The sequence below is a fragment of the Setaria viridis genome, chromosome 4 (assembly GCF_005286985.2).
Source record: "Setaria viridis chromosome 4, Setaria_viridis_v4.0, whole genome shotgun sequence".
In the NCBI taxonomy this organism is placed as follows: domain Eukaryota; kingdom Viridiplantae; phylum Streptophyta; class Magnoliopsida; order Poales; family Poaceae; genus Setaria; species Setaria viridis.
In genome coordinates this window covers 22,757,334-22,779,268 of record NC_048266.2, presented here as the reverse complement: position 1 = coordinate 22,779,268, position 21,935 = coordinate 22,757,334, and the positions used below count along the sequence as shown (strand labels likewise).

The 21,935-nt window shown below is 45.5% G+C and overlaps 1 protein-coding gene across 4 annotated transcripts; it reads left to right on the top strand.

Moving 5' to 3' along the window:
• Positions 1–1,633: 1,633 nt before the first annotated feature.
• On the top strand, positions 1,634–13,636 carry LOC117853738 (acyl-coenzyme A oxidase 4, peroxisomal). Of its 4 annotated transcripts, XM_034736026.2 has the most exons (13): positions 8,353–8,926; positions 9,295–9,401; positions 9,516–9,593; positions 10,076–10,141; positions 10,257–10,380; positions 11,509–11,582; positions 11,669–11,728; positions 11,982–12,091; positions 12,178–12,337; positions 12,442–12,518; positions 12,603–12,774; positions 12,914–13,006; positions 13,135–13,636. In XM_034736026.2, exons 4-13 carry the CDS (start codon positions 10,136–10,138, stop codon positions 13,249–13,251), a joined length of 993 nt encoding a protein of 330 aa, XP_034591917.1. In that variant the 5' UTR covers positions 8,353–8,926; positions 9,295–9,401; positions 9,516–9,593; positions 10,076–10,135; the 3' UTR covers positions 13,252–13,636. The 4 variants fall into 4 exon arrangements, with proteins under 4 accessions (XP_034591914.1, XP_034591915.1, XP_034591913.1 ...); XM_034736023.2 differs by lacking the exons at positions 8,353–8,926; positions 10,076–10,141 and adding an exon at positions 1,634–1,830; XM_034736024.2 differs by lacking the exon at positions 10,076–10,141 and having other exon boundaries at positions 8,326–8,926; positions 12,178–12,308.
• The last annotated feature ends 8,299 nt before the right edge of the window (positions 13,637–21,935 follow it).

The following is a 21,935-nucleotide window of genomic DNA, read 5'->3' as shown; positions in this document are numbered from 1 at the left end:
GCGAGTGGCGACGGGTGACGACAGGCGGCGACGGGCGACGACGGGCGGCGAGCGGCGACGGGCGACAACGGGCGGCGAGCGGCGATGGGCGACGACAGGCGGCGGGGTGGGTGGTGACGGGCGACGACGGGCGGCGACGGGCGGCGGGCGGGCCGACAGGCGGCGGCGGGCGGCGACGGGCGGCGGGCGGCGACGGGCGGCGGTGGGCGACGGGCGCGGCGGCGGGCGGCGGCGGGCGGCGGGTGGCGGCAGGCTGCGACGGGCGACGGGCGCGGCGGCGGGCGGCGGCGAGCGGCGGCGGGCGGCGACGGGCACGGCGGCGGGCGGCGGCGAGCGGCGGCGGGCGGCGACGGGCACGGCGGCGGGCGACGGGCAGCGAGTGGGGCACGGGAGAATAGAAAGGAGAATAGAATGAAACATTTTTTTTGTAACCAGTGGTATTGGTAGGTAATTACCCACCAACTCCACGAGAAGGTTCGAAAGAGAGGTTTCTGGAGCAGCAAAAGAGGTGCTCCAAAACTCCACCTCCATTTGCACTACAGCTCCATGGAGTTGGCAACTCCATGGAGTTTTGGAGTTGGGGTGTTTGGCTGAATTTTTTGATGGAGTTGCTGGAGTTTAGGAGTGGAGCCGTGCCAAACAGGACCGTAGTATGATATTATGATTTTTTTTAAAAAAAACTACATATATGATTTTATATTTCCAAATGAATATCTTGATATTCACAGTTTAAGTTTGACAAGCAACTTGCTAAACAGAGAGTATTTATGAATGGATGGAGTTATCCTTCCACAGATGCTCTACGTAAGGACTAAGGAGTACGTTGTACGCTACAATATTGTATCTCATAAGTCAGCGAGAGCATGTGACAACATTCATGTCGGCATGTAGCCGCCTTAAAAGATCATTGAAATTACATGTAGCCGCCATTTTGCAGTACAGATCAAGTTAATTTGGTAGACACACAATTGTCATAAACTTACTAGTCAATCATTTATCCTTGACATGCCAGGTTGTTTTGCAAGAAATAAACCTGTAGATTTGGAAGCAGCTCTTGCCACATTTATTCTTTTGATTGAAAGGACAAAATTTCAGTGTGAAATCCTAGCCCCACATCAAGCCCTGGAAAAATCTTTAAAATATCCTTGCGAGGACAGCGCGTGGAACTTATTGACATGAACGTTTCGTGTGCCTATCTTGGTCAGACATGTACGAAATTACGAATGAGGGGTAATAATGAGGTAATGACAAACCCTGGATTAATTATTACAATGATCAATCGCAGTATTGTCCTTATTCCTGTAGCATAATCAACAGGTAAACATTCAAGCAAAACATAACAATTTTCTCAAGTCAACGCTTCTGCACTGCATGATAGACATGTGCTAGTCAAATCTTAGCTGTAAGCAACAGATCCATGATACCTGACATGTGTCAAGGCCTTAATTACTTAGCATTATCAATCGACATATGTTTAAGTAAGTTTGCTATATTAAACGAGTTCGTACCATTTTTTCAACTTCCACAGGGGTTGAATACCCACATCCTGTACACATTAGACATGTCAGTGCTACATACCGGCCTCCATTGCTGCATCGGCCGGTTCGTGTATAAAAACGCATGTACAATACAACATCTCGCCAACTCTTGCGCTTGCTTGTCCTGCTATATATTCTCTTTCTGCTCTTGACAATAACGAAAGAGTTTCAAAATTAAGATTGGTCCAAACTAAGGGCGTGATGAAGCCTTCAGAGCTTAAGCCGCAGGCGTTGGACATGTCCGTCGCTTGCCCTCGGCTAACACCGGCACCATCAGCCTTTCCAGCAGCAGGTACGTCAACTGCACACATGCACAAATTTAAGAAAAGGAATGTTAGTGCACGTTGATGTGTAAATCATTTGAATTCTAACTTCCACATAGCTATGCTCTGTTTGGATATACCCTAGTTAGAGCTATCCAGCTAATATTCTCTTGCTGGGTGGAAGCAACTAGCTGGAGAGTTATTAGTTGGAATAGTTGAGAAAGTTTGGACTAGCTAGAGCTTAAATTAGCTGTATAGTTCTAGGGAAAATTCCTTATTGACACTGAAAGATAACCCAATTCCTACCTTATTCTTGAAAAATTTCTTCTCGCTTAGACGGGCACTGTCTTTTAACTTTAATTCCTTATTTGACATTTCCGTATCTTCCGTTAGTTAAATCTGGTTAACCATCTCTAAACACCTTTAAAATTCACAAAACTTTTTCTTAGTGATAGAACAAATGGAAACAGATCCATTTTTCTTAAAACAACACATGTTCGTTCACAATTTTATAATTAAATTCACCAAATTAGGATAATTTTGTGGCACCAAAATACTTTCAAAAAATTATGAAAAAGTAACTAATATTTCTCTCATGAGATGCAATAATTTATTAAGCTATTTCTTATCATGATTTACATATAGAATTGTGAAGAATAAGAAATTTGGGAAAACTTTACAAGAAATTCATAGTTCTCTCCGTAACTTAAGATGAGAAATAAGCTTATAAACTTTTATTGCATCCATGTGATGAATATAAGTTATTTTCCCTTAATATTATAGGTATTTTAAAATTTCAAAAGCACATCTGTGTTTTTAAGAAAAATGGGTTCACCTCCATTTGTTTTTAAGAAAAAAGTTGCATGAATTTTTGAGGTGAATTGAATGTCACTTCACTCGATTCAACTCATGGAAAGTGTCGAAAATATTAAATAAGAATAAAAGTTAGATTTTATTGTCAAATAAGGGAGAGAAAAATTTTATGACAAAAAAGGAATTGAGTTAGCTTCCGATATCGAATAAGAAATTTTCTTATAGTTCTAACGGCTTATATTTTCACCGTCCACGGGTAGAAAACTGGTCATTTATCCTGGTTGGTAGAGAGCAAATCTCCCAAACAACTATCCGGGATAAAGCAATCAAGATAAAAGGAGGGTGTTTAGTCCCAGGTCACTCAATCGGGACTAAAGGATTTTGTGCCAAAAAATTATTAGCTGGGAGGCCCCCCACACGCGCAAGTCACAAGTCACGCGATTTTTCAAGCAAAATATACACGTGCGCGGTGCGTGGGATTCAAACCCATGACCTCAAGCCTCGTGCGTAGCTTCCTTGCTATCCCATCTACACAACACATCTAACTATATAAGGGATGCAAGTCGTTTTGTATTAACTCGTGGGGAACCCTTTAGTCTCGGTTTGTATTACCAACCAGGACTAAAGACCCCTTTTAAATCCCAGTTGGTAACACAAACCGAGACTAAAGGGTTCGAGGGCTTTAGTCCTTTTTCAGCCAACCATGGGGACCCTTTAATCCCGGTTGGTAACACCAACCGAGATAAAAGGGGGTCTTTTATCCCGGTTGGTGTTTTCAACTGGGATAAAAGGCCTCTCAGGATTTTTTTTCCACTAGCCTTTGCAACTGGGATAAAAGGTCCGGTGAGCCCCCCACCAGTGGTCGAGCTTTAATCACGGTTGATGAACCTTTAGTCCTAGACCAAATAATCCCGATTTATGAACCTTTAGTCCTAGACCAAATATTACCGGGATAAAAGTGAGTGGATGGACGATGAGTTTTGTACCCGTGATTCACATACAATCGTTACGTAAAAGGCTCGTACGGTTAATTTTGAAGGGGGCAATAAGTGATCGGGAGTGATAACTGTGACCATTTTTTTTACAATTGTGGCGTGAAAATATTTTTAACCACATGAAACGAATTAGACTTTGCAAATCACATCCAGAAGTTAATTTTGACATGTAAATCAAACCTAGTTAAAGGGTACGTTGTACAGCGGCAAGACAACAGCGTCTATTAGCCTCCAGCTCAGCAAATTTGGTTGACGTGGCCCTCGTTAAGTGACACTATTGGAAAACTCAGTATTCGTCCTAAGGTTCGGTACCGATTGAATTTTGACCTGGTACTAATGTGAGTATTAGTATCGGACCTAACGGCTAGTCCCCGAGGAGCCCCAGTGACCCCCTTAGTACCGCGTGGATACTTCACCCGGTACTAAAGGTCACCCATTAGTACCAGTTGAAGCCTCCAACTGGCACTAATGTGTCTGAGGGCCTTTAGTACCGGTTGAAGCCTCCACCCGGTACTAAAGGGGTACCTTCCCCACGCTCACCCCCTCCCCACACATACTTATCCGCTCGTCCCCCTCATCTAGCCTCTCACCCGTGCCTTTCTCTCTTCTTCTCCCTGTCCTCTATCCCCCCACAGATCGATCCCCTCACCGCCCCTCCCATTGCCGCCCATCTCCTCCCCCCCTCCGCTCGCCCCTCACCTCTTACATGTGGTGAGGAGCAGCGGCGAGGCAAGGAGCGGCAGAAGCAAGAAGGGAGGGCGCGGCGAGGCAGCGGAGCGTCGGCAAGGCGTCGCGGAGCAAGGAGCGGCGGGGCTCCAACGGGAGGGCGCGGCGGTGGAGCGTCGGCAGGCGTGGCGGAGTAAGGAGCACGTGGATCTTGGAGTAACGACCACCTCTCTCTCAGATCCGACAGCGGCGGCAACCGGCGGGCTGAGGAGCGTAAGTACACCATCTGCCTCCCTCGCCCTCTCTCTGGTGCGGGGCTCAGGTACTCAGGTGCAGGGCTCAGGTACTCAGGAGGATGGCGGCGGGGGTGCGACTGGGGCTCCGGCGCTCGGGCAGATGGTGGCGATGGTGCAGCCAGGGATCCGGCGCTCGGGCGGATGGCGGCGGGGTGCGGCTGGGGCTCCGGTTGGTGGATTTTTTTTATTTTTTAATACCCCTTTAGTACCGTTATTTGACACAGTACTAAAGGTCCCTCTTAGTACCGAAGTAGCAATACGGGTTGCATAACCGGTATTCGGTAGTGTGAAAAAAACAGGTTATTGCCGTTGTTCCGTTCGTCTACAGCGCGGGCGCGTGCTCCGAAGCAGTCGCCGACTCCCATCACCTGTTGTACGAGCGGCTGCAGGTCGTCAACGACGCCGTGGATCCAATATGCGCGCGCACTATTTTTCTTTTTTTTTTCAGGCAAAGCAGGCCCGCCGCTGCCCACCCCGTGCTGGAAGACTGCGGGCCTGTTCGCTTCAGCTTATAAGCCGGCTGAAAAGCTGAAACGGCTGATTTGTTATGAGAGGAAAACACTGTTTGGTGGCTAATAAGCCGACTGAATAAGCTGAAGCGAACATGCCGTCGTCGCAAATGCCGGTGTGGAGGACTGTGGGCCGTGCGGCTGCCTGCAGGCTCGCCGGCGGTGGCTTTCCTGCTCCCTGGTTGCCGCCGCTCGCAGCTATCTCTTCTCTCTGTTCTTTCTTCTCCACGACACCAAGTAGCAGAAGCATCGATTTCCCTTTCTTCTTCCCCACTTCGACCACTGCTCCTCCGCAGGCAAGCAAACAGCCAATCCAAGCTTTACCAGCATCACCATCTCCTTTGCCGAAGCAACCAGGCACGCCATCTCCTTTGCTGAACCAAGCAGCTGCAAGCAAGCAAACGAGCGGTCTGCAGCTTCTCCTCTCTCTGTCTTCAGAAACCAGTATCTTAGTATGTGTTGCTGCTAATCGAAGTAGTGGTATGGGCATTGTTGGCCTAGTTTTTTTTTTAACTATCAAAAGATTCGGATGTGCTAGCGCCCGGACGTCCAATAATTTTTTTTTATCGGACACTCCGTCGCAACATTGAAAAATAACTATCAAAACATCAAAAATCAACACTTGCAACATGAAAACATGTACTAAAAATAGTTTTGGAACTCATGCACGCCATCCATCTCATTATAGGATAAAAAATCCCTGGCGTAACATTTCATCATGTTTCACACAACATTCATCAGAAGATAAATTTGCAACACCTTTACGTGCATGAAACATCTCGAATCGCTTCGTGCAACATTCAAAATAGACACATTGCAACATCTCGAATAGAAACAATCTTGCGATCTCGGCCAAATCAAGTATTGCAACAACAAAAAAAGCATCTCTTACAGTATTGCAACAACAAAAAAGCATCTCTTACAACATTGCAACAACGAAAGAAGAAGAGGCCGAAACAAAGAAAACAACCATATGCAACATCGTGAACAAGTTGGTGCAACACCCGATTGCTAGCAAGTTGGACTGTTGCAAACAGATGAAACATCAACAGCCAACTGTTGCAACATCCAAAAATCTCTACTGCAACACCAGGAGGTACCTATCGCAACATGGAGCCGTCAGTAGGCGCGAGCTTCTACTGCTCCGGTTCGCTATGACGTCGAGCATCACGCGGAGGAGACGGAGCCCGCTCAGATCCATGACGACCAGCCGGCGGGACAACCGTCCGGCGCAGCCACCGGTGCCGCCTTCGTCGCCGAGAAGCCTCCAAGGGTGGGAGGAAGGCGCGGCGTGATGGGGTCGTAGATGCAGAGGCCGGCACGCTCCGCGAACAGGGCACTAAGGTGGAGGACGAGGAGGCCGCCGCAGGACTCCATAGGCGTGTACCTATCAAAACACATTTGACGCGAACGCCCGCCACGGCCACCGCGCGACCTGCGAGTGGTGCCGCATTTGGTGCTCGTCAAGGCTTTGTTCATGGAGGAAGAGCGGCGCCGTAGGGCCGGTAGGCAGTGGAGATCCGGGACCTAACACCAAGGAGAAGCGCTGGCTCGGCACATTCAACACGACGGAGGCGGTTGCGATCGTCTACAACCACGTCGCTGCGACTGATTGAGGAAGAAGGATGTCTGATTTTTTCTAAGCTCAATCGGTGGAAGGTGGGACCTAGGGGCAGTAGAAAATGAGTGGATGACAATGAAAGCATGTGTCCTGAACGGTGGAAGGTGGGACCAAGAACGTCCGATTTTTCAAGTCCTCTCCGGACATCAGGTTCCTAGCATTTCCGCAAAAGATTTGTAATATATCATGGATTCGTGCAAGCATCAAAGTAGTTACAAAGATCAAATTTCTTCTTGATCATCATGATTTATGGCATCATGATTTATGTGTCCATGGATGAATTAAATAGCTCACAGACAGCTACATAGATGATTCACCGTACGAACTGTTTGTATGTCTATCTTCGTATGACATGGCAAATCAAATAGACAACAACTATCTAAACTGTTGTACGTACCCTAATTAAGGTTTTGTTTGGAGCTTTTGGCTAAAGTTTAGCTGCTAAGGATCTAAATGGGTCCAGCTAAAACTTAGCTAAACTTTAGCCAAAGCTCAAAAAGAGCTTTAGCCATTAGCTGACCAAGAGTAGCTAAAACCAGCTAAAAGTGACTAAAGTCCAAAATGCTCCTAAGGGTTCCCAAAAATACCCGCTACCACACAGCATTAACACCTGAGCCCCCTTTCCCCGCCACCCATCGATGCATCACCGCCCTCCCCCAATCCTTGCTGCTGAAGTGGGTAGTGGCGGCAGTGACACTAGCGGCTTGCCCTTTGGAAGCCGCGGCGGCCGTGTCCCACCTCTTCGTCCAACCTCGGCACCAAGTTTGTACCACCCCCCGTCCTCCAAAGCCGCACCGCCCAGCCCTTCCGAGGGGTGGGCATGCGTACACTTTCATCCTCGCTTTGTGTAAAAGGGTTAACCCAAAGATGCTATGGCTGGGGGACAAAGGCTTATAAGTTGGCTCCACTCCTAATCAACTAGCAAGGTGGTACTAAACATGCGCACCTACGCTCATAGGCCACTGCTGGGCCTCAACCAAATTGGGTTGGGTGTCACAGAATTCCTCTCCCTCGTCACCCTAGCCACCCCACCGCTAGCACCGCAAGCCCCGGGGACGAGTTCCAGTCTCCGATTTGGCTCCCCGGAGCTTCGCCCCCTACCGCCGCTCCCACGCGGTGGCTAGCCCTCCGGCGAGTCGTTACCATTCACCATTTTTCCCGCCAACCCGAGCTCGCTGTTGGGCCGTTTCATCATCGTTGGTAGGTCTCCGGCTGAATCCTCGCGCCCACAGCTTTCCCTTGAGCTCGCGCACTCATTTCGCCACTCATCAGTCGCTCTCCCTCGTCGTGCCGACCTCCCGACGCTACCCCTATCCACCGGTCCTGCCGCCGCCCATCAAGCCCCGCTGCGCCACCTCTTCCTCGTCGCGTGGCCCCTTGCTGGTGAGCTCCGCCGCTTCAGGGTGTAGCCCATCTTCCTCCCAACAACGCTGCGCCATCCTTTCACCGCTGCCGTCGCTGGCCACGGGCGCGCACCCTTGGCCTTGGCAGACCGGCCTTGTTTGACTGGAGATGCTGGTGGTGGTGGTGGGCGGTGAGAGGGAGCGGTAGTATAGATAAATTTTTTCTCAACTAGCATTTTAGATAGGGGATCTAAACATCCATTAGCCAAAATAGGTGGATCCAGATAGGACCTAAGCAGTTAGCTATGCTTACTCTTTTGCAGGACTTTTGTTAAATGTTAGGATTATGCTTTTCATAGGTCGGACAGAATAGAAACAACATGCTACCCCATGGAAAAAAAATATGTTAAATCGCCAGGTGGACGGTTATATTCACTGAGCACTTTACGGGCCGGACAAAGCCTTTTTTACTCGCTTGGGTGTAGCCCGGTCCAAAGGGAAATCCCGAGGGAGGAGAGGGGCAGTTCTGGGCCCAATTCACAGGACCGGAAAGCTTCGCCCAAACGGTCGCTGGTCTCTGCCTGTGTACTATCGTCCTGTCCACGGCGGCAATCCCCGCAATCGATGCTGCTGCCATTGCTCTGTAGTTTCGCCGCCCCGGGCTGGCGGGCCCTGTCCCGTCCATCTAGATCGAGAATGCGGCGAGCTCCGGCAGAGGAGCCGAAGTGGCCGAAACGATTTTGAGATGCGCAGCGAGGAGAAAGCATATGGGAATGGATCTGATGCGCTCGTTGTCGTTTCCGCCGGGGAGCCATTGGGCCGGACGCGACGATACGGGGAGCTCCATCGCCGTGCCCTGCTTTCTCCACCGCTGGCTAGCAGGTGACTCTCCTCGCTACCCCAATGCTTTTCCACCAACCACGAGACACCCGACCCATCTCCGCGACTCCGCCTAGGCTTCCACGGCATATCGCTGTGTTGCCGAACTACGCGATAGATCCCATCGATTGCGATTAGGTCCTTTTCGGTGAACACTACATATCGCGATTAGCTTCGACATTTTGAACAAACTGTCCATTGACATACAACTCTCTTTCCTCTGTTTGTTTAAATCCTTTCGTAACGTTGCGGCGTACAGTATGCCCTCCTGCATTGAGATTATAATTGGAGGAAACCTTGTGTCAGTTATCCGTGAGTCAAATGACTCGGACGTGTTATTGTCTGTCAACGTATGTTTGTCTGCTTTCCAGTGTCGGACTACTATCAGCTTGATGAACTGCTGACGCCAGAGGAGAACGATTTACGGATCAAAATCCGGCTGTTTATGGAGAATGATGTTGCTCCAATAATACCCCAGGTTTCTGGTTGTACTAAGTCCGATCCGTAGATTTTTTTTTCCTTTTCTCAAATGTTATATTGGTGAGTGCTGATGATTAATTTACTGTGCTTCTTCTATTGGTTTCTCTGATAGTACTGGGAGACAGCAGTACTCCCATTTCATCTCATTCCAAAGCTGGGTTCTCTCGGTTTCCTTGGAGGCATCATCAAGGTATGTATATATTCGTTTATCTACATTCCGTACTATCTACAAAAAATAATGTATTTAGACTGCCCCAGAAAAGGCTGCAGAGATATCACAGTTTTTGAAAAATAGTATAATACCACAAAATCCTCCTAGCTCACTCAAAACATGAATATATAACAGCTTAACTTAATTCAAGGGTTGACCCATCATCAACATATATGAGGATCTTAGACAGTAGTGACAACCTGAAGTCTGCAGTCCAGAACACAGGTGGAGGTGAAAGGTTGTAGGTGTTTACTTCAAAAAAAAAGAAGAAAGGTTGTAGGCGTGAAGAGGTGGAAGGATGGTGATAGGGTCTGGTACCATATTTAGGTACCTGACCCTATCACCATCCTTAATTCTTTTTATATTATATCACAAGATCTGGCATTTTTCCAGATGTAATATAAAAAGATTGTCTACTTTTCACTGAGCTGGCATCGTTCATATTTATATATAACACGCAGTGTGCTTAGGATTTCCCTAAATGTGATGTTTTGTGAAATCGCCAGAAGAATTTAGCATTTATGCAGGTAACGGCTTATGTTGTATACTAGTACTATGTATTCAGGTTACTGGCTTTACAAATACCGGTTAACCAGGTTAGAGAACGTAAAGCATTGGATTACAGATTTTTCCCTTCTTCAGGGCCACGAATGTCCTGGGCTATCAGCAACAGCTTACGCTATGTGCATATCAGAGGTTGCTCGTGTGGATGCAAGCATAGCCTCATTCTGCCTGGTTCAGTCGTGTCTTGCCATGCTTTGTATCGGTATGTATTGATCTATAACATACTCTATGATCGGAATATATGATGTTTGGAACTATTACTAGCAGTTTCTATGAAAACATGACATTTCAAATAAAAATGATTAATTTTATGAAATTATTTTCGTGATGAATCAAATAACATCTACTCCCTCCGTCCCAAATTACATTCGTTTTAGCTTTTCTAAGTACATAGCTTTTGATATGCACCTAGATATGTCTAGATACATAACAAAAGCTATGTATTTAGAAAAGCCAAAAACGAATAATAATTTGGGACGGAGGGAATATCTTACATTGTGAATACGTGTAATTCTCAATATTACTTGTTAAAGTTAATAATATTTTGATTGGTAGCCGGTTTGAGGAACCTTAAACGACACATATTTTGATTTGGATGAGTATATATGTAATTACATCTATCCTTACCTAAATGATAGACATTGTATTAATATTAGATATATATGATCCTAGAGCTGGCATGAGTGCATGATATATCTGCTGTACTTGTATAGTAATAATCAATGGATACAACAGATTAGTGCTATAGGTCGTGCTGATTAGATTTAATTGATTTGCTATGAGGGAATGAGAGCTTTTGGGTTGTAACTTCAATTCTTCGAGTTGGTGAACATGAAATTTTGATGCGATAGGAAAAGATAGTTTTAGGTCCCATCTCTTACCTTTCTTCAAACAAGAGGGGCAAAAATGTTTCCTAATATAGATATGAGGATTGCTCCAGTTCTCTCTAAAAATTAGCAGTTTAGCACGAATCACAAATCCTAAAGAACATTTAAATAATTAGTTGATTTTATTTTGTGGTGCTCCTGGGCTCACATGCCACGATCACAAGGCAACAGTTGTGCATCTTGATCTAATCCTGATGAATTGGGCTAGGATAGCTAAGGAGCAGGCAGGGCTAGGGCTGGGAGTAGCACAAAACAAAATCAACTAATTATTTTACAGGTGCTTCAGGATTTGTGCTAATTTGTAGGGAGGGAGTACCGGAATAATTTTCAATAGATATATACTGTAAGCCGTAGCCCCTAGCTGCTCAACTTCAGTTAGATGGTGTGTTTATAGCTAGCAAACACTTACGTCTATGTATGCATGACATGTGGTGATCAAGCAGCACAGTTGGGATCTGAATCACAGAAGGATAAATATTTGCCGTCATTGAGCAAACTGCACAAAGTTTGCGCTTATGTAAGTGAAACAGTCAATCCATGGCACTTTGGCTAATTCGGTGCCTAAGAGGCTAGCAAGTTTTAACTGACCTTGCACATTTCCAGGCCTTGACAGAGCCAGACTATGGTAGTGATGCAAGCTCTCTGAACACCGTGGCCCGAAAGGTAGTTATTTGACATGTACTACGACTCCACATCGTTGCCATCATGTCTGCATAAGCTTATATATGCAGATCCAATTGTTCTGGACCTCATCTCAACAAACATTCTATGTGTTAGCTAAGTTATGGAAGATTATTAATTGTGCCCAGAAAACTGTCATTTAGTTCATATATATGCTCTGTTTGTTGATACACTTATTTTAGACTTGTGGCCCAGTTTGATCGATCTTGCGATATGATCTGAGCTTCTTGGTTAGGTTCCTGGAGGGTGGGTCCTAAATGGTCGGAAACGGTGGCCTGGGAACAGCAGTTTTGCAGATGTGTTGGTTGTTCTTGCTCGGAATACCAGCACCAATCAGGTCAATGGGTAAGGCAGACTATATATGAATCGGCATTGTTCACTCACATTAACAATGTATGTTATTTTTTTTTGGTGTTGAACCACAATTTCAGGTTCATCGTGAATGGAGGGAGCCCTGGTCTGCAGATCAGCAAGATTGAGAACAAGGTGTCAATGAGAATGGTGCAGAACTGCGACATCGAGCTGAAGAATGTGTTTGTCCCCGAAGATGACCGGTTGCCTGGTGCCAATTCTTTTCAGGATCTCGTTAATGTATTTAATATCTTTTCCCACACCTACCCTACATATGTTAAAAACAGCTTGGTAGTCTACAGCTGGTTAAGGAAATTAAACCTTTCCATTGTTCTTGCATGCAGTCGCTTGCTTTCAGTCGTGTCATGGCTGCCTGGGTCAGCATTGGCATCGCAGTAGGGGTGTACGACGCATGCCGGAGGTACATCACTTCAGCTCAGAAGCTTCCGTTGACAATATTTTCATACACTCATTCTTGCTGCGCTGCACCACTATATTTGGTCAGGTACCTGGGAGAGAGGAAACAGTGGCGCGTACCCCTAGCCGCGTTCCAGCTGAACCAAGAGAAGCTTGTCAGGATGCTTGGCAACATCCAGGCCATGTGGCTCTTCGGCTGGCGCCTCTGCAAGCTGCACGGCTCCGGCAAGATGACCATCGGCCAGGCCAGCCTGGGCAAGGTCAGTTGGTGGCTCAGTTTTACCCGTACTTTCTTTCTTTTCGGTGCATAATTCAATGGATAATTGACAGTAGGACTCGAACTGATATCAACAATACATATATATGGACATCACAATAGCTACCTAATCAATCTCGCAGGCATGGATCACGAAGCAGGCAAGGGAGACGGTGGCGCTCGGCAGGGAGCTCTTTGGCGGCAACGGCATTGTCACTGATTTCCACGTTGGCAAGGTAGGCTGTTGTGACAGTTACTATTTATCAGTTACCTAAGCTTTATTTTTCTGCTCATTGGGAATTCTGGTCCTTTGTTGACTGTCTAATTCAGTAATTTGCGTTGCCTATTTATGTCATGCACGCAGGCATTCTGCGACATGGAGACCGTGTACACATACGAGGGTAGCTACGAAATTAACGCCCTCATTGTCGCACGGGAGATCACTGGCATCTCCAGCATTAGGCCAACAAGCCGGCTCTAGCGATGCCAAACTGTGAGCCAAGCCAATAAACAGAGCATGTAGTTCTGTTTTCTTTCATTCAGCACGTCTGCACCTACTTGTATGGGAAATGCACAAAGAGGACTGTACGAGGCAAAAAAAAGGGTCATCATCACATAAGAGATCCTCAACCCCCAGTGCCCCACAAGACTAACATATAAAACTATTAGGGATAGGTGATGCTACAAACTTGGTAAACTTCATTGTGATTTGATAAAAAGGAACACCGTACTAATTCCCACAATGAGGCAATATATGTACGCTACCCAGCTAGACTTGTATGTCAGACATCAAGCCTAAGCAAACTCTTCTCTGAATGTTGTCTTCCAACCTGAATTGGACATTATTTCACTGTTGAACACTTTCAGATATCTTTGCCATGATGTATTCTCTGGATGTCGTTTGCCTTAGCCAGTTAATGCTTTGGCTTAAAGCACATAGCCACATAGGCCACCGTACTTGCTCTGCACAATATAAACCTTCCTATCGAAAGAGTCTTCTTGTGCAAGTGTATTGTTTGATAACTATATTCATTTACTTACGATAACTTTGTGAGGGTAGTCAAAATTAGTATCCTAGGTGTCTAGAGTTCGATGAACGGATACTCCCTCCGGTCTAAAAATAACCGTAGTCTATTTTTTGAGAGGGCACACAACCACGGACACACACGCGTACGTGTTCATATACACACTAGAGAAGAGATTGGAGAGACTACTTCCCTCATTGCGCGGGAAACACGCAGTACCACTGAATGCGCACGCATGTGTATACCCATAGCAATCCAGGAATAAATCTTGAAAAACCCACCAGAATTCATCCTCACTGAGGATCGAACCTGCGACCTCTTGGGCCGGGATGCTACCGAGGTCTTGCTGACCAACCCTGATCACAGGCCTGTTCGCAGATAACCGTAGTCTTGATCACAGGCCTGTTCGTAGATAACCGTAGTCTAAAGAGCAACACGGTGGAACACTATTTTGATCATGAATTATTAGTATTATAAACACATTCCAAATATATCAAGTGTGTAATATTTTGACTGTTGTTAAAGATGAATATAGGAAAACTATTTTCAAAAGTTAATTTCAAATATTAAAGAAATATTGATGTTCAAAACTAAAATGTTTTGACTACAAGCGACACGGGATGAGGTTGCTCTGTAGTAGCTGAATCTGTAGCTACCTCACTGATGCATGGACCCAACCCCACATGTTAGTGGCCAGTGCATAGGAACCTCTTATCTCAATTTACATTTATTTGGCAGCTAGAGGGGTAAACAAAAGTCTCCCAGGGCCCTAGCACGTGTCTCCCACGTGCCACATAGCCCTGCGTACCGTCACACCTGGTTGCTGCCCTGTTACACGGTTGCGTAGCCTCTTCACCGATGGCGTGATCAGCGATGGATTCGGATTGAATACACATCGAATCAAATTTGGATAGCACTATTTACTATATTTTAATTCAAATTTGGATACGAGTGCAAATCTTATCGAATACGAATACAAAATAAATAGTTCGAATTCGGATTCATATTCGAATACTTATGACTTCACATATATCATCAAAGTGTGTATCAATTTGGTTTATGGATAATTTTTTTGAGTAAAGTATGGGTATATAACTTATTGGAAAAAGGTCCTTTTTAACCATCAAACTATTGCCTCAATCTTGTTTCGACCATCAAACTCAAAAACCAGGAATCTTTAACCATCCAACTGTTAAAACCGTCAATTTTGACCATCTAGCGGTTTTGGTCGGTGGTTTCACTAACGTCTACGACACGTGGCAACCCACACGTCAGATTTATCTTTTTCCCCTCCCTCCCCTTTCTCTCTCCCTCCAGCCACTTCCTCTTCTTGGCATTGCCGCCGCCACTAGCACTCTCCTTGTTCTCGCCCCCGCACCGAGCCGCTGCGGGCCAGCAGTCCATTCCCTCGACGATGGCTACCCGGCAGTGCCAGGCAAGGCCGGCTGGTGCCACCTGGGGTACTCAACGCGCCGCATCATGCCCCAACCCATGCAGGTGCGCTGTAGGGCGAGGAGCAGGTAGGAGGAGCAGTTGAGCGCTGCATAGCGGCAGGTGGCGATCGGTGTCCGCGACCATCGGTGCACGGGCGCCCACTTGCTCCACGACACCCATGCTGCCGATGTCCACGCCAGCACCACTTTCTCCTCTTCTTTCTTCTTCAACCTCTAGCCACTCGCTGGTCAAATAATCTCCATCTGCCCCACCAAACTCAAATCCCCCATACTCGAAGCTCATTCACCCTTTGAGCTCCACCCCTAGCCCCTCCTAGGACAACTCTAGCCACCGGTGGGCCCGGAATTAGAGTTTCCCGAGCTACCATGGCCGTCGGGCCGTCGTGATCCGCTCGCTGTAGACCACCCGCCTCCGGCCATCCTCTACCCCTTTGAGGTACCAAAACTAAACCCCCACAACCCACTAGCAGCTCGCGGGTTAAGCTGGTGTCCTCATCGGAAAACTCGCGAGTGCCGCCGCCACCATCTTGTATGTGCTGCCGCTCACCACCGGCCATGCTACGATGTGTTCCTAGCCACAAGTCGTACAGGTATCGGTGTGCCTAGTCGCTCGGTAGCTATAGGTTTCGGCCTCTTCGTCGGTGACCTTACTGCCGACGAGGAATCACTTGTCAACGGCCAGCAGTGGCTGTCTTGATAGCATTTGGGTCGGTTGACCGCAGTCCTGCACCTTCAGGCAGAGCTGAAGTGTGGGTCCCACTGCCATGTGTCATCCATGTCAGCAAAATCATGAACCAAAACCGCTCGATGGTTAAACGTGAATGGTTTTAACAGTTGAGTGCTCAAAGATTCCTGGTTTTTAAGTTCGATGGTCGAAATCAAACCGAGGCAATAGTTGGATGGTCAAAAATGAACTTTTTCCTAACTCATTTACTGATAGCTTATTGAAAAACATATTATTATAAATATTTCAATAATTAAATATGTAAATACAAATGTAAATGAGTTTTTCATAAATATATAAAAATTTAAAAAGGAAATAAATGCACTAATATGTATAATATATTTTCTTCATTAATAAAATAAACTAAAATATTTCAAAATGATAGGATTATCCATATATAAATTAATTATACTTTATTTTATATATCATTAGTAATATTAGAATCAACATAGTTAGTAATGGTGTGCATGATTACTTCATTAGTAATATTAAAATCAATATCATTATTTATCATTAGTAATTAGTCAAAAAAGATAATTTTAGATGGTTTCATCGGGTGCATTATTCTTCACGGATACGGATAATGTCGGATATTCCATATTGTTTTCCGAATATTCATATGAAATCGGATAGAGAAAAATATTGAAAATCGAATTCGATACATCCATTTAGCATCCATATTAAATCGAGTATGAATATGGATATCCATATTTCTATTTTTGTCGGATATGAATACGAATAATTTGGAATTTTTAGGCATCCATGTCCATCCCTAGACATGACCCGTCCGCTCGCTAATGGACACTACCACCCATTGCAGTGCAAGCTAATGCCCATCAATTAGGCGAGCCGAGGAAGTGGAGGCTAGTAGGCTACCCGTATCGAGACAGAACTAGCAACTATCCCCATGCGTTGTTAAGGATGAAAACAATCTGCTTATATTTATATTCTCACATTATGATGTGCTTGTACATTGCTAAACATGATTGTTTATCCCCATGCGTTGTTAAGGATGAAAACAATCTGCTTATATTTATATTGTCGCATTATGATGTGCTTGTACATTGCTAAACATGATTGTTTAAAAGTGTGCGATGGTGGTCTAACACTGCGAGCTGGGATTCGGTGGAACCTCTTTTTGAGATTCAACATGGGGGTTAGTTCATAACAAGTTGAGTTCATGAGAGTGTTGTTAAGGTGAATTGATAGAAGGATGTTCGAGAAAGTGAGTTAGGCAGGTTCAGGCTGTCGAGAAGCGTAAGATCCTACGTGAGCTTTTTGTATCCCTACTTCTTTCTCCTTGGCCTTAGCTTTTTTGGGCTCAAAGAGCATGTGTCCAAGCCATAGGCTCCTCCCATTTATCGACATGTTCGGCTGGACTTATAAGCCGGCTGAAAATAGGGTCGAGTCGGAAAAAATCGAGGCCCTATACCAAACTCTAAAATGAGGCCTACCTTCCAAAAAAATAGAACTTTAAATAAGATATATGATATATATCACAATAAGATATATCAAAAACCGTACCTATTCGACTTTTGCTTTCATAATCTTTAATTGAAGTACTTTATTCTTTTAGTATTCCTTGAAATGAAATCTTCAATGATATGCTCATAATCAATCTTCTCCAGTAATCCACTTTCAAGTGCTATTGTAGCCAAATCATTAAGTCTTTATTGTGTCATTGTCAAACGCAAATATGACTTCAATAGTTTCAATTTTGAAAAGCTTCGCTCTGCTGATGCAACGGTCACAGGAATGGTCAACAGAATTCTATATGCAATACTTACATTGGGAAAACAGTCATGCCGCTTTAGGAACTTTAGAATTTCAACAGGACCCATATTTTCTTTAGGAATGAAATCTTGAAGAAACTTTAACTCCACATACAAATCATTGGCATCAACATCAGATTTTTCATCTTTTGTAAGGATAGCCCCAAGATTATCACAAGAAGATTTCAAACTCGTGTCATCCAATGACTGTAATGTTTCAGAGGTAAATAGGAAACCAAAATTTTATTGGTAACTCTGGTACTGTTCAAATCTTGTTGTAAGTGAGGAAATTGCTTGATCAACAACAGGTAAAAAATAGCTTATTCTAAATAGCTCCTCGGCAAACTGTGTAGTAGCATTTGTGTCATCTAGGTTTTCATCAAAATGTTTCTTTCTTTTAATTTCTCTTCTTTTACAAAACGTTGTACCAATATCCATCTCAAATGCAATCCCTTTGGCAATCTCTAATGCTTCTGAGAAACCAGTTTCCCTATAACCCTTGAAGAAAGAAATCAACCCTTCCACTTTCTCAATGGCAACATCAATAAGCATATCTTTTGCTTGCAAGTGTTTGCTTACTAAATTAATGGCATATAATACCTCATACCAAATGACGATTGCCACTATAAATTCATATTCTCCAAGTTCATTGTTTGCCAAGCCCTTAGCCTCACTGCTTGTTTTTGGATCATTATCAACATCAGATACCTGAAATTGAAAGGAAGAAAATATGTGTTATAGTTGGAGATAGCCAAAATAAGTACATTATTATCAAATATCAGTACAACAATATTGGGTACTTGAAGTAGAGCCTCTCGAATGTCTGTGCACTGAAATCTTATAGCTTTAACACTTTCAACACGACTCTCCCAACGTGTAGAATTAGCAAAAGTTGTATAGATGCGCTGGATGATTCCAAAGAAATCCTTAGCTTTACCACAAGTCTTAGCCATATCACAAAGTGTTAAATTAAGGCTATGACAACCACAAGCAGAATAGAAAGCACGAGGATTTACATCCAAAAGTTTCTTTTTTACCCCTTTATGTTTCCCTTTCATATTTGACCCATTATCATAACCTTGTCCTCTCACATCATCTATATCAAGACCAAGGAGCTTTAGTTCATTCTCTAGCACATCAAAAAGTCCTTGCCCAGTTGTATCATTGACATCCAAAAATCCTATAAAGGATTCTTCTACGTGAACATCACTTGAAGATGAGTCAATATATCTTATAATTAAAGACATTTATTCTTGGTGGCTTGCATCAGGAGTACAATCAAGTATGACAGAGAAGTACTTTGCACTCTTTATTTTCTTAATAATTTTAGACCTAATAGCAGAAGCAAGAAAATGTATCAACTCATTCTGAATCTTAAAATAAAGATAATGAGCTTGAGTTTCCTCACTTGTAATACGACGAACATGTTCTTGAATAATTGGGTCAAATTCAGCCAACATCTCTACCAATCCCAAGAAATTCCCATTGGTATGTTCATATATTTTGCTATTAGTCCCACGAAAAGCTAGATTATGCTTGGCAAGAAATTTAACAATGCAAACAATTCTGAACAAAACTTTTCTCCAATGGTCCTTTTCTTTCTCGAATTGTCGTTGCGCACCTTTATCAATAGTTTGATCCTTTTGCAATCTACTACGCAACTCATACCAAGTTATCATACTCAAAACATGATCTGGACTTGTCTCATGCTCTTTAAGTCTAATACCAAGATGTATCTGTCGGTGTTTTAGACCGGCAACCCGCCTAGGGGGTACCCTAGGTTGTCTTTTATGCGGTAAGGGTCGTCGAGAATCAAGGAATCAATGGTGACGCAAGGAACACGATTTAGACAGGTTCGGGCCGCTAGATCGCGTAATACCCTATGTCCTGTGTGTTGGTTTGTATTAATGTATGTTCTCGTCTTGAGGGATTGTTGTTTGAGGGGGGTCCCTGCCCGGCCTTATATCCACGGTAGGGCAGGGTTACAAGTCTGAGTCCTAGTCGGGTACTATTACAGAGTTCTACTCGGTATCAGTTCGAGTAGTTTTCCATAAACATACAAGACTAGTCCGAGTAGGATACGCCCATCCTTGTTATGATCAAGTCCGAGTACGTCCCTTAGTGGGCCGTCCAAGGCCTACTCGTGGGTCTGGGGAGTAGTCCCGATAAGCCCCCGAGTACTTTGTAGTCGTGCGCCATAGTCTTGGGCACTGCAGGCACTACCCGAGTAGTTTTGCGGACTGAAGTGCTCGAGTACTGTCGCGTGGCTGGAAGGTACTCTTTCTGCAGCTTCGAGTTGTCTCTATTCCTGAGTAATTTTATATGGTAGTGCGATGTCAATCGCACTCCATATGGAGTAGCCCCCGAGCCTTAGGTTGAGTCGAAGAATCAGGCTTAGGGTCAAACCAGCTTTTGTCCATTTTACCCTCGGAGATCTTGAAAAAGAAAAAACTGACCAACGGGTACGGTACCCGCAGCCCCCGAGCACTTAGGCGATTCCTGTCGTTGAAGTGGTCATCAATCCGTTGAATGTAGTAACCGTTGGGTGTTTATTGCGATTAATACGGCATTTAATCTGTCTGTTGAGCAACTGACGTGTCGAATCCAGAGCCGGCGGAGATAAATATGGAAAGCCCCCTTTTCGATTGTTGTGACGCCGCACGGGTATTAGATCTGTTCTTCCTCCTCCTCTGCACCTTGGCTCAGTTTTTCGCCGCCGCTAGTGCCGCCGCCTCAGCCATTGCCACTTAGATCCGAGTGGAAGCCTCTTCCTTAACTTGAGGTTGAGTCCATCGGATGCCCTCCAAGAAGATGGGCAAGAAACCCGAGAAGATCCAAGGCAAGGCTCCGGCGATGGGCAAGCTCAGATCCAAGAAGGGGAAGGAGTTGGTGCTGCCGGCGCCGAAGGTGGGGCCGACGAACCAGACTACTCCGCCGCCACCTGGGGCAACTTGGCAACACTCGGTGATGAAAGAAGAAGTAGTCCAAGCACTAGTCGATGCCAAGCTACTTCAGCCGAAGGAAATCGTGCAGTGGCGCCCCGCATTTCCCAATGCGTGGCAGTTTGAGGAACATCCGGCGGAGACGGTGATGCTTGCTCACTTCGTGGAAAGGGGACTGGCCGTGCCTACCTCCGACTTCTTCAGAGGTATTCTCGAGTACTATAATCTTCAGCTCGTCCACTTGAATCCCAATGGAGTTCTGCACATGGCTATATTTGTACATCTGTGCGAAGTTTTCCTGGGAGTACCTCCAAGTCTCGAGCTATTCAGAAAATTGTTCCGTTGCAAGCCTCAGCCAAGTGCCCAGCGGACGAAGGTCTTTGGAGGCGCCGGGTTCCAACTTAGGAACTCGAATGCATATATTGAGTATAATCTGACCGACTCCCATGGGGATTGGAAGAAAAGGTGGTTCTATATCGGGAATCATGATCCTCGCCTGCCTGTAGTGACTGGTCACGCGCCCAAGCATGCGGAAAATTGGGTAAGCGAGCCCGAGGACACCCCTGAGCTTGATCTCCAGATGCAGCAGATCACCGAGTTGAAAGCACTCGGTCTGACTGGGATCAACGTGGCAGCCAGCTTCCTGAAGAGAAGGGTCAAGCCACTTCAGAAACGTGCTCACCCGGGAAGTGAGTATAGAGGTCTGAAGGATCCATCGCGTATGTCTGAGGAGGACATATCTGACGATGACGTGGAGGCGCTGCTGGCTAAGTTTTTCACGAACTATCAGGGAGTACCAGTAATCCCTGCAGCCCTACGACAGTATGAATCCTGGTATGAGCCAGAAGTGGTAAGTTTTTTCCTCCTGACTTGTTCTTCTTTGACTTTGGGATTCTTGTTGCTGACACCGATTTGTTGTTTAGAAGTCCCGAGTATTTGACGGCTATGTGGCACAGTCGGAAGAAGAGTCGGAGGCTATTGTCGAGGAGTCGGAGGACGAGCCTTCTCCTCCTATCAAGAGACGCAGAGTAGTCCGCAAGATGGCGGCGGCGAAGTCTCGGGGAACCAAGGTATGTAGTCAATAACTTGTATGTTACTGAGGAGTTTGAAATGCGTTATTGATGTGGTGAATCTTGTCTTGGTTCGCGAAGGCTGTAGATGAGGCTGGCTCTGAAGAAATAGTCGCGTCCGACCCTGAAGTCGGTGATGCAGCTGTTGACATGGTGCCGGAGAGGGTACCATCAACAA

What these genes read in the sequence shown, in the direction of transcription:
- LOC117853738 (XM_034736022.2), top strand. Translation starts at nt 8,812, where the DNA reads ATGGGAATGGATCTGATGCGCTCGTTGTCGTTTCCGCCGGGGAGCCAT. An exon ending in TTGCTCCAATAATACCCCAG is followed by an intron (nt 9,402 to 9,515) that starts GTTTCTGGTTGT and finishes TTTCTCTGATAG; the next exon opens with TACTGGGAGACAGCAGTACT. An exon ending in TCTTGCCATGCTTTGTATCG is followed by an intron (nt 10,381 to 11,508) that starts GTATGTATTGAT and finishes GTGATCAAGCAG; the next exon opens with CACAGTTGGGATCTGAATCA.